Source organism: Lemur catta, chromosome 1, assembly GCF_020740605.2.
Source record: "Lemur catta isolate mLemCat1 chromosome 1, mLemCat1.pri, whole genome shotgun sequence".
Lineage (NCBI taxonomy): Eukaryota > Metazoa > Chordata > Mammalia > Primates > Lemuridae > Lemur > Lemur catta.
Window position 1 is genome coordinate 31394254 of NC_059128.1, and position 13501 is coordinate 31407754.

Here is a 13501-nt window from a genome sequence, read left to right on the forward strand (position 1 = left end):
AATTGTGACTAGGACTAGAAGAGCAACGCAAATATTCTCAATTCCCAGATGACCTGCCTCCATCGTCTATTCTATTTTTTAACTGTTTCAAGTCTTATTGCTAGGTTCACTGTTATTTCCCAGTATAATACCGACTGCTTTGTTCAGAAACTTCCAGCCTACAGAGTAATCATAACAACTGCTAGTAATGATAAGGCAGGAAACAGTGCTCAACTTAAAGATAGCAGCCAATAAAACAAGAGCACTGTGCTCTACCAATCCAATGAATGGGGTTGCATAAAAATAAGGCTATAAATATGTTTTTTAGATTTTATAACAGACATCACCAGATAGTAGAGATTCTACTGTAACAACCGATGCCAAGTAATTAAGAATATAAATCCGGTCTACGGATTACTTGTACAAAGTGATCATAAATTGCTCTCAAAAAATGCCTATAAAATGACTTCCTCATTACATTAGCACTGTCTAACACAGCTTCCTGCAATGATGGAAACATGCTATATCTGCACCTTAATATGGTAGCCATTAGCTACATATTTCTTTTCAGTACTTGAAGTACAGCTAGTGTAAATGAAGAACTAAATTTTAAATTTTACCTAGTTAATTTTTTTGGCATAGGGACCACTGCAACAGGGTCTTGCAGTGGGGGAGAGAGACTGGACTCAACTCCCTTTACTCAATTTAAATAGAAATAGCTACATGCAGCTAGTGGCTATTATATTGGACCCAACAGATCTATAGCACTGCCATTATCTAATATTATTAGGAAAATAACAATCAATTGCAGATAATAATAAAACAAAATGAACATAAAAATCAGGAGAGGATGGACTTTGTTTTGTTACTGTTTCCCCAGTGGCTAGCCCATAGTAGACACTCTATAAATATTTACTGAATGAATTAATGATTTATATTATAACTGATTACAGAAAAAATAAAATATACCTGATAGTAATAAAGTAGAAAGTAAAAAAAAAAAAAAAAAAAAATCAGCGGTACTCACCCCAAAATAAAACTATTAATAAATACTGTGGAATGATTACCTCATAGGACAATTACGGGCTAGAAATTGTCTAGTACTCTTAACAGTTATTTTTAAAATGTTTTAAAAATATTTTATTCGAAGTCCAATAACAGCTCTTTAAAACCTAGCAATTATTCTTCTACCTGTGTCAACTTACCAACAAGTCAAAAACCTCATTGACATCTTTTCCTCGAATTTCAATGCCATTAATCTCCAGAACTTCATCTCCTTCATGTAACAGACCACTCTTCTCTGCAGCACCTCCTTTTACTATCCGGCTAATGATGACAGAATCCATTTCATTACGAACTGTAGCACCCTAAAAAAAAAAATTAACATCTAATTTAAAAGTAAAAATGCAATTTTTTGTTAAGCATTTCTTCATTTTTAAATTCTAATTTTTTCCTATTCAACAATACTAGCCTTCAGCTATCTTAAAAAAAAATTTACTTACACAGCTAAAGTAATAATTGTAATCAGATTTGAAAGCTGACCTTTTCCCCACAACATATTCAGCTTCAGAAACACTCTATTCCTTAGAATTCTGAAATTAAGCAGATTTTTGAAGCTTATGACAGCAGGAAAAATTCATTTGCTTAAAAACAATATGTGAAGACCTATAGTCAGATTTGTTCTCCATATGCTAGATCCTATTCAAATGGTTACAACACATTTAGGTGTAATTAGTGAACATGACTTATTACTATAAAAGTCTTTTTTAATTCAAAATATGATAAAGTTAAATACCAATATGATCGATTATTCAAATGTTAAATATTGTAGCTGTACCCAGTTCACAGTAAAATATATTAAACATTAATATTTTATTATATAAATTGGAAGCACAAATGAAAAATGTATGCATAAAAACTGGAAACACAAGATATAGAATAAAGCCTGAAAGCAGACAGAGTTTGTAACATTTTTCTCCTAAACTTTTATTTTAAAATTTTGTCATGACTTTGTTGTTACATAAACTGCCTATAAAAAAAGGCCTTTATTCCTTGTACCACACTATTCAAGGCACAATTTGAGATACTAGGATTCAGGAATATTTCTTTGACAATAAAGGAATGAAACTAAAGGCAACGATAGCAGACTAAGAAAAAGAGACTGAAGAAAGTTTTACATATAAAAACTCTAAAACAAATATAAGCACTAAGAAATGCCTACTTTTCACTCTGGAAGGCCCAGGTGGGAGGATTGCTTGAGCTCAGGAGTTTGAGACTAGCCTGGGGAAGAATGAGACCCCGTCTCTACCAAAAAAGAAAGGAAAAAAACCCCAGCCGGGTATTGCAGTATGTACCTGTAGTCCCAGCTACCCAGGAGGCTGAGGCAGAAGGATTGCTTAGAGCCCAGGAAGTTGGAGGCTGCAGTGAGCTACAATGATGCTACTGCACTCTACCCAGGGTGACAGAGTGAGACTCTGTCTCAACAACAACAAAAAAACAGGGCAACAGAACACCGCTCTTCAGAACCCCCTACCCCTTTAAGATAAAAAAAAAAAAAAAAAAGAAATGAAGTAACACTGTTTCAATAAGTATAATGGCTCCCACTGTTTCACCTAACTAGTTTAAAAAAATAAAATAAAATAAATAAATATAATTGTATGAAAAGATCAGAGTTTCTAATTATTGTTCTAAAAAGTAACCTGGGAGAACAATGATAGAATATAATGAACAAGGGATAAATTATTTATCTCTTCTTTGTTCCTCAAATATTTTACAAGCTATTATTTTTATCGATTTATGAGTGAAAAAGGTAATAAATTTTTCTCAACTGAAAAAGGGCTATGAGCAAGAACACAGAAAAAGTCCAACAAGTTAACCTCAAAAGAGAAAAACTGAGCTGAAGACCAGCCTGGACAATATAGTGAGACCCCATCTCTACAAAAAAATTTTTTAAGAATTAGCTGGGCATGGGAGCACATGCTTGCAGTCCCAGCTACTTGGGAGACTGAGGCAAGAGGATTGCTTGAGCCGAGGTGTTCAAAGTTGCAGCAAGCTGTGATTGTGACACTACACTCCAGCCTGCAGAGTGAGAGTAAGACCCTGTCTGAAAAAAAATGAAGGGGAGAGAGAGAGAGTGAGAGAGAGAGAAACCACCAGAAATGTAGTGAGGTCTTCAACCATCTGCCATGCACAAGATCTCTGTGTAGAAAGAATCTCAGATCAGCGATGGGACACTTACCAATGGAATATCACGAGCCTTTTCTATACGAACTATTTTTACAGTTTCTCCTCCATACTGGCCAATGCTTTCATAAACTCTCTCCTCTGTAATGGGCTCTAGCTGCATTTCCTGCTCAGCAACCTTATCATGGGCCAGTAAAAGTGCCTGTTTCAAAGAAATACATAGTATTTTAAAGTGACAGCATGATTTACTCCCATACAGCAATTTTTAATCTCATCATGTACATAGTATTCTGATTATTAAGTCTTTCAAATTGCTATAATTAATTAGAGCTAATAATAACTAAAGATATGCTAAGTATATTAGGGCATATTCTGGAATGGGTTATGAAAGTCTGAAATGCTTATTAAAATTCATAAAAGCAAAATATCCACTTAAAGGCCTAAATACCCTAATTAAAATTTATGGGAAATATAACCAAAAAGGGGAAGAATTTTTATCTAATTTTAAAGAAAACAAGTTGTTTCAGAAATAATTCGGTTAATGTTAAATATGAGAATATATAATCTAATAGTAATTATTTTGCAGAAGGAGTTGTAAACATCAAAACTTCTAGACCTAGGAGAATTTGATTAAAAATAAAAAGAACAATAATGCTGGAAAAACAACATATATAATGCTCTGTCCATTTTCTACCTGAATGTGTGGAGCATTCAGCAAAGCAGCTAATTCTTGTCCTTCCTTTTGATGGATTGGCTTCAAAACAGTTTGTACCTACAGAACAAAAATAAAGATTATTCTGCCTAGATAGATTATAGGAAATAGCAGCAGCACCTATATTAGGCAAGGCAGTATTTTTTTTAAAGTACAAATTAAAGGCCAGGCACGGTGGCTCACGCCTGTAATCCTAGCACTCTGGGAGGCAGAGGTGGGAGGATCGCTTGAGGTCAGGAGTTCGAGACCAGCCTGAGCAAAAGCGAGACCCTGTCTCTACTGAAAAAAAAAAAAAATAGAAATTAACCGGACAACTAAAAATATATATAGAAAAAATTAGCCGGGCATGGTGGCACATGCCTGTAGTCCCAGCTACTTGGGAGGCTGAGGCAGTAGGATTGCTTAAGCCCAGGAGTTTGAGGTTGCTGTGAGCTAGGCTGATGCCACAGCACTCTAGCCTGGGCAACAGAGTGAGACTCTGTCTCAAACAAAAAAAAAAATTAAAAAAAAAAAAGTACAAATTAAAATGATAAAAAATACACGTGAGAAATAAACACACTAAAAAGAATCATGAACAAAAAGTTAGAATGCATTTTTTCCCAAAGAATTTTGTCTTACTATTATTATCATGGATAAAAACAGCATTTCTTATTTAAAAAAAGAAAACACTAGGTAAGATTTTGGTATTTATGCCGATGAATGAACTACTTCCATCTTGAAAGTTTCTCCCACATACTATAAAACATACTAATATTGATTACATAAGGGAAGAAAAAACTGTTCTAATAGTTACCTTGCTATTTTATAGTTTGAAAATCACATGTCTATGTAACTACATTTAAAACCCAGAGATGACCACTTCACGAGTTACAGATTAACAAGACATATTTATATGAGCATAATGGAGCAATCGCCATAATACAGTGGAGTACATGAAATTTCCCAAAGCCAAGCAATTTTTGTCTTCCTAGGATAGACTCCCCTTTGGTTATGATGAATTTTTTTAGCCTGTTTCCTTACCTGTAGAATGGCACCTACCATTTACAGCTCTTCATTCATACTTCTTTTTTGTTTCCTAATGCTATTAGTATTTTTCTCTTAATCTAATTTATCCAAGATTTGTCTATTTTCCTGTTCTTTTCAAAGAACTAGCTTCTAATACTATTAAATCTACTGTTCTTTAAATAACTTAATCCTTTTCTTCTGCTTTAGTTTATTTCCCTTTTAGTTTCAAATCACTTGAACTATATATGTTCAGTTCATTTATTTTCAATCTTTTCTTTTCTACCATAAATATCTAAAGGTACAATTTTGCTCTGCAGCCTACTTTTCTCCAAAGATTATGTGCTTTCACTGTGAATACCTCTGATTTTCTTCCCCTTTCTATTCCCAAACCCAACTGCCCACCAACAATAATATTTTGCAATAATGCAGATAACAAAACCAAAAATTACCACCATTACTGAATACATACAAAAGTAAATCCACATATAGAACTTTTTAAAATAAGAGTAATTCATGATTAAAATAGAAACCCAGCAATTCTATACCTTTCATGGCTATTTAAAATCATCTACCAAACCTAAGAGATGATAATGTTAGGATTAACTAATTTTACCACAACAAGTAGATCAAAGCAATGATAGTACCAAAACTAAAAGCTGATTTTTACAACAGGGTGTTTCCCCACCTTTTGATAGCTGTAGAAAGCAACTGAGAGGGGGGAAAGACAAATTTTGGATTACAAATATACTGAGGGTATACAAAATGTACCAAGTTAACGCAATAATAATTTTCTGTACTAGACATTTTTTCCTATTTCCACTATTAAGTCAGTTACTAAACATCTTCGAGACCTTCCCTTCTAAAGACATTTAGAACTCCTGTAAATGCTTACTCCTATGACCTATTAACCCAGATGTTACTTATTCTAGTGTTAACGCATCATCAGCTGCTGCTTCTACAAAGAACTAAGGAATTAAAAGGCTATTCTTAAATCCTATTGGCTCCTTTCTATTGGCCTATAACAATGCTCTAATCTCTTATCTTTAAAAATACCCTCTCTTGACCTTGTACTCTTCTCTAGCTACACCACTTTTCCCTGTTTTCCTTCAGAAGCAAGATCCTTTTTCATTTTTAAGCTAATTTTTTAAATTATAGAAATGGTATATGTTAAATGTAAAAAGTCAGAAAATAGATAATCAAAAGGAAAATAAAAGGAAGGACTTTTATTATACCTAGGGATAATCACCTTGGTATATATCGTTCATGCATTTTCATACTTGCTTTTACCAAAATATTCACCTTGAGACATGTATCTGACAAAGGACTTGTAACCAGAATATATTAAAAAAGATATATTAAAAACTCTTATAACTCAAGAAGACTAACAATCTCATTTTTTTAAATGGAAAAAAAATGACCAATATTTCACAAAAAAAATAGGAAAATGGCAATAAACATATGGAAAAATGTTCAACAACATTAGCCATTATGGAAATGCAGATTAAAACAAGATATCATTATATACCTGCTAGAATGATAAACAGGAAACAACCCAAATAGCCTTCAATAGGTGAGTGGTTAAACAAATTGTAGGATATTTATAAAATGGAATACTACTCAGCAATTTACAAACTATTGATACATGAACAACACAGACAAATCTCAAAAACATTATGCTAAGCAAAAGAAATCAGACACAAAAGATGACATATTATTCCATTTATATGAAATGTCCATAAATGGCAAATTTGTAAAACAGAAAGCAGATCAGTGGATGTCTACAGGCTATGCTTGGGGGAAGAAGAGGTGGTTGTTGTCTGCAAAAGGCCATGAGGTAGCTTTGTGGAGTGACAGATGTTTCCTTCTATAACTTAATGACGGTGGTAGATTTCTTATGTGTATACATATGTCAAAATACACTGATCGAACTATATAATAAAACATACCTTTAAGTGTATGTAAATTATATCTCAATAAAGTTGGTTACCAAAAAAATGTGCCCATATAAACATTGAGAAAATCTGTCTATATAACCTTTCTTTATCCTTTATGTTTATTTTTACCAAAATGAGATCATGCTATTCATATTGTTTTACAATATCTTATAACTCTATTTTGATTTGAAACTAATAAATTATTAAAATATTTTATTTTTCTATGTCATTAAATATCCTTGTTAATTCAAAAACAAAAATATTACCATTCTAGTTCTTATTGGCTCTCTGTCACACAGGATCAAGCCTAAGTTCCTTAGCATTAAATATAAGAACCTTGATCACCTGATCCTTGCCTTTTCTCCAGCCCTGTCTCCTGGCATTTCTCATGCCTTAAACTTTTTGGTCCAGCATTGGACTGTCTGTTGTTCCCTGAACAAACCATGCGGTATCCCACAGTGACTGTGATTATGCTAGTTTTTCCAGGTACTGGAACTGCCTCATTCTATAATATTTGCCTAGATAACATGTACTCATAAGACTGAATACATTTGGTTTAAAATTGTCAATGGGACTGTATTCCACCAGACTGAGTTTACTGAAGATGGAACTATCTTATTCAACTTTGTATCTATGACTATTGGCAGAATACCTGGCGAACAGCACTCAAATATTTAATGAATTTGATGAAAGGAAGAGAGGGCAGGTAAGTCATCCTGATTTCTCCTTTCCTTTTTTTTCCCCCCCGGATGGAAGTAGCTAGCTGAATCCTTTATTTTTATTTCCCATATAGAAACACTAAATCCTATTAATTTTCTATTTAAATATTTCTATACTTCATGTCCAATTGCTATTCAAAATCTTACATCTGGACAACTACAATAGCCTACATATTATTACTCTATGCCTCCATTCTTGACCTCACACCTACCACAATGTTCCCAAAGTGATATTTTAAGTTATAAGCCTGTTTATGGCAAGCTCCTGTTTAAAATTCTTCAGTACGTTCACAAGCATAGAATAAATTCCTTGCTTTAAAATTTTCTTTAGAGTGAGCTTAAGAATATTATCTATTTATCTACCACCCAGAGATAGCCTTGTTAATGTTATTATTTCTTTATATATATATATATATGTATTTTTTAAGAGACAGGGTTTCCTGTCATCCAGGCTGGAATGCAGTGGTGTGATCACAGCTCACCGTAATTTGAAACTCCTGGGCTCAAGTGATCCCTTTGTCTCAGCTTCCCAAATAGCTGGGACTACAGGTGCATGTCACCATGCCTGGCTAATTTTTAGATTTTTTTTTTGTGGAGACAGGGTCTTGCTATGTTGCCCAGGCTGGTCTCCAACTCCTAGCCTCACACAATCCTCCCACCTCAACCTCCCAAAGTGCTGGGATTACAGGTGTGAGCCATGGTGCCCAGTCTCCAATAGCTCTTATATGCATGTTTGAATGCGATATGTTATGCATGTGTACAAATTATACCTGTTGGCAACATGTTTAATATCAAATGAATCAAGGTTTTTTTTGTACAAATTAACTAATTCAACCTATTCAAATTAGAACAAATTCTTGTTTTCCCTATTCCTTTACAACTTTATATTTCGTTACTCTTTCCAGTTTTATTACACTGGCTAGTACCTCCAAAAAAATGATGAATAATAGTGGTGGGAGTCCGGAGATTCTTCTTATTCCAGGCCTAAATGGCAATGCATTGTGTGTTTCACCATTAAGTAAGATGCTATTAGTTTCTGGTATCAAGTTAACAAAATGAGCCTGACTTTCTAAGAATTTTCATCAAGGAAAAAGTACTGAGTTTTTTTCAGGTGTCTTTTCTGCATCAAATTGATCGTACTGTCTTCTCCTTTCATCTATTCATGTAAGTTAATTATTTAAAAAATACACTAAAGTGGATCTATTAAAAGATAAACTTATTAATATGGCTCAGTTGGCTTTCAGGATCTGGATATCATCTTTTAAGATTATATCCTACCCCTTACTAGTTGTTCAAGAAATATGCCAGGCTTTCTCAGTCACTACTGCCTTTGTGCCCTTCAACAATGGAAGACCTTTTATTCTTTCTTAGGCTTCCTGTTAAATATCCAATAATTCTGCAAGACTCAGCAAATTAAATTTCCTTCTATGTTTCTTCCTTCTTCCCATCACTTTGCTCAGCTCGCCCCCCATCACACACAGTTAGGCACATTCCAGAGTGCTGTTGGCAATTTTCTCACACTGCCATCACAGCACTGCTCATTAGACTGTAATTGTTCACTCATTGTTCCTGCACAATGACAGACTAATACAACTTTCAGAGGTTGACAAATATCTGGGTTGTTTCCAGTTTCTGACTATTGCTATAGACATCTGTTCTTGATCCTTTGTGTGAATGTTTTCATTTCTCTTGGGTACATATCTACAAGTAAAATTGCTCGGTTACAGTATGTAGGTACATTAACTTTAGTAGATATTGGCAAACATTTTTCCAAAGGGTAGTACCAATTTATATACTCTATCATCAACGTATGAGAGTTTCAGCTGTTCCATAAGTTCACCAACACTTGATATTGCCATAAATTATAATCATTTTGATATCTGTGCAGTGGTATCTCATTTTAATTTGCATTTCTCTGTTGGCTAATGATGCTGAATATCTTTTCATGCTTATTGGCCATTTGGATTCCCTCTTTGTATAAGGTGTCTGATCTTTGCCAATCTTTTTTAAATGAATAGACTTTTCTTATTAATTTGCAAGAGTTCTTTATACATTCTATAGATAAGTTTTTGCCATTTATGTATTTACACACACACAAATCCTTCTATATCTCAAAATCAAATACCATTTCCTGGTGTGTTGGCTTGCATTTTTACTCCCTTAAAGCTATTTTTGTATAAGCAAAAATTCATCTAATGAAGTCTAACCTTTTCTTTATAAAAGCACTGTAGTAACAAAAAATTGTTTTGTGTTTATTAATAAATACCCTAGATCAAAGATTTAATCTAGATCTTCATATTTGAAGTTTGCATAGGCTTTAATATTATCTACAATTTAAGCATGTAGTATATACTTAATGTTTAACTGATATTTTAAGCTATAAAAACGAAGAACACTTCGTAATGTTTCACTAAATTATTGGAAGTTTTTTTTTTTTTTACTTAAATTTCCCCTGAGAAACGATTCAATTGAAGCATGAGGTAATTTCCTTTAAATACTGTATATTAAAATTGCTGGAATTAGGAATGCTAAAAAGCAAAGCATTATTATGCAATGGGCACACGAGCAGATTAATTATTTTATACCAGTCACCAAACTTCAAGTGGCTTCAATATTCAGAAACATAAAACGGGGGGGTGGGGGGGTTGGATTAGGTGATTGCTAAGTTTTTTTCCAGCTGTAAAATAAAGGCATTGGGGCCATTTAGAACTTTGTTACTACTTCTCTTTGATGAGCTCTGAGTATGTGCTTTTTTCACACGTGTAATGTACTGAAAGTCAGGACTACTTCACAGTCATTGTACTGCGTAACTCCAGCAGAAACTATTCACATTGTATTACAAAAGATATTGTAAGGATGTGAAAGCAAACTATCAGAAAAATCTGCTTTACGTGGTACTTTTAAAACTGTGAACTATGTGAATATGTTACCTATACTAAAACTAATACTCAAAACTGATTTTTTAAAAGTTATTTTTAACTATTTCTTTCTTCCCCAAGGCATTTACTCTTTAAGCCACTTGTAGTGCTTTGCTTTTCTCAACTCCTAAAACCTTTTAAAAGCCATGTTGCCTCTCTTCATTCTTTCCACTTGTTCACTGTCTGTGCCAGCTTTTCTCAATTAGAGCAATTTTGATGTCTCTTGCTTCTCTCATTCTCTTCTTTACCTATTGTTCCATTCAGCAAAACAAAAGCCCAATAGCTAGCTGGATAAACTTTCCTCTTGAAGATTGGGAAGGGAATGATTATAATGATTTGTTCTATATTCTTCCCAACCCCAAACAATAAAAGTTACAATATATTTGTGAATAGTGTAAGATCAAAGTAATGTTGGTTACTTCAATCTCTGTAAGAAAAGTAATTTTCACAAAAACCATTTAAACTATAATTTTTAAAATAAAAAATCTTGCATACAAGTTACAATTTTTTAGAATAAAAAATCTTGTATACTTAATTTCAATAAAAGATGAGCTCAAGAAACAGGTTTCAACTAGCTCTTTTAAACTCTGGTGGATGGAAAGTTTCTTCTCTAGGAACAGGTCCTTGGGTCATACTCTCCTAGGTCTAGGCCCTGGGTGCAACACTAGACTTTTCTCAACCATTACTGCACAGAGGATCTTTGCCATCTTAGGCATCTCAAAAGGAAAATATCTTCCTTAGAAACCATTCTGTGCTAATCTGAAGAGTACCTCCTAACCTATTTTACAGGTCTGTAGCTCTGGAAGTCCTACCTTCCCCGCAGCCCATTTTCTGTATCATATTTAGATTCAATGAAATACATTCTCTTGATGAGCTTCCAGAATTATTAGTTTTTATAATATCAAAATACTTAAAACTCTGTAATAATGATAGACTGTCCACCCCAAAAAACCAAGAGTATATTTATACTTTTTAAATCTTTAAAAGATGTCTGCAGAGCACATTAAAAACTGAATATCAACTAGCATCAGAAACTAGAACTTAAAAGTCAGCATGTTAACAAAAGAAACTCTCACAGTACATTAAAATTTACTAATTTGAAACTTTTGCAGTTCTTACAGGAAAAACTTCTAAATCCCTAGAAGTAATAAACCTTTTCCAGGAGTTATGTATTTATAATACCTAATTATCAGTTATAATTTTATATCTGTATTATCTCAATTTATAATGTATAATGCTTAAAATTCATAAAACTATACCAAGAGCATTAAAAAATCTTGCCTTCTAGTAATTCAAATATTTCTGTTACTACACAAATTTGCAATTTTATATACAAAATGAACTCTTTTCATGAAACAGCTCTGTAAACTATATTTTTTCAGGATAAAACACATGTAGCAAATTTTTTCTATCACAATAAATTTAACATGTGATCACCAATAATTAATTCAAATAAGCCTTATAGTCACATTAGTATTTTCCAATAATACTGCCTTACTATCATGAATAATTATATTGTAGATGTCAACGAGCTGTTCAGAATACATACCTCTTGTGCAAGATCTTGTGCATTGGAGATAAGAGGAAATGGAGGACTGGCCTTGTTCATGTGTACTGTGACAGCGTTGTGTATCTTAAATGCATTTTGGAAATCTTTATTTTGAACCAGTTGTAAAAGCAATGAAATATCCTCCTGGCTCTGAGAATCTACCAAAGTATGTTGGATATGTTTAAGTGAAGAAAATAAATCTTCTACTTCTAGTAGGAGAAGGAAAAGATATTCAAAAATTAATTCTTTCAGTTTTAATTCAACATCTACTTTAAGAGAAAATTTCTTGAACCAGTAACAATTGACATTTTCAGAAAAAAAAAAAACCCAAAATAGCATATATTTTAGAGTGTCAATCAGTCTCATTTTACTGATTTTTAAGTAAAACTCTTTAAAAATTATATAACAGAATAACTTGCATATTTTTAAAAGTGTTTCAACTATAAAACTAAAATATGCTCACTATAAAATGAGGGGAGGAATACAGAAATTAACAAAGAAACATAAAACCACCAATAATCCCATCACCTAAAAATAAAGTTTTTTTCTTAACATTTTAGGTTTATTTCCTTTTTTGATTTAACAGTACATTATAATTGTCTTCCCACATCACTAGTCTTTAAAAACATTATATATAATGGCTCCATGATATTCTATTACATGGTTAAACCATAATTTATAGTAACCATTACACTAAAGTTGAGCACTTAGGTACATAATAATCATTGCTGCATATAAATTTGTCTGAGATTCTGATGTTTTCTTAAAATAATTCCTAGAAACAGAACTTTTAAATCAGATTCTGACATTCTGAAAGTCAAACAGCTTTCGAGGGAAAAATTTATGTCCAATTAGCAATATTTTCACCAATATCTGATACTATCATTTTCAAAAATCTTCAGTTTCTCTGATTAATTGGGCGGTTGAAGTTTACTCACACTTACCAGGCAGTCCTTTTGTGGTCCATGAAACTCTAATGAATATGTGTGTCTCCTAAAACTGTATTGAAAGTTGTGGGCATGTGTATGTATATTGTGCCTGTTGGTGTGCATACATAGCACATGCATTTTTCTGGGAAATGGTTATTTCAAAATGGTTAAGAACCACCAGTACTCTTTTGCCTGCTCCCCTAACAGGGTGTGTGTACTTGTGTGAACAAATACTCTTGTCATATTTGTTGGGAATAGTTTTCTAATTTTTCTATTTGCCTATTAATTATATTTGTAGTTGCTTTTATTGTAGAACTTTTCAACTCTTACATATTAGGAATGATTCCCCTTTCTCTGTGTGATTTCTTTCATTGTTTCTATGCTTATAAATTCCTTCTTCTTGGTCATTAAATAAGTATTTATCTACATTTCTTCTAGCTTCCTATGGCTTCTATTTCATTTTACTATTTAACTTCTATTTAACTTTAATTCATCTGAAATTTATTTTAGTATTGATGTGAGGAGAAATTTTAACTTTATATTTCTTCCAAAGCATTAACCAATTATTCTAGT

At 32.8% G+C, this 13501-nt stretch overlaps 1 protein-coding gene across 1 annotated transcript in view; it reads right to left on the reverse strand.

The window, feature by feature from the left end:
• Window positions 1-13501, reverse strand: part of PALS1 (protein associated with LIN7 1, MAGUK p55 family member) — a 53141-nt gene that overhangs the window by 24560 nt on the left and 15080 nt on the right. Inside the window, exons 3-6 of the mRNA XM_045565398.1 lie at window positions 12000-12208; window positions 3857-3934; window positions 3218-3364; window positions 1185-1346 (exon numbers count right to left, since the gene is read on the reverse strand). Coding sequence (XP_045421354.1) covers window positions 1185-1346; window positions 3218-3364; window positions 3857-3934; window positions 12000-12208 — 596 coding nt within the window. The remainder of the gene's footprint in view (window positions 1-1184; window positions 1347-3217; window positions 3365-3856; window positions 3935-11999; window positions 12209-13501) is intronic.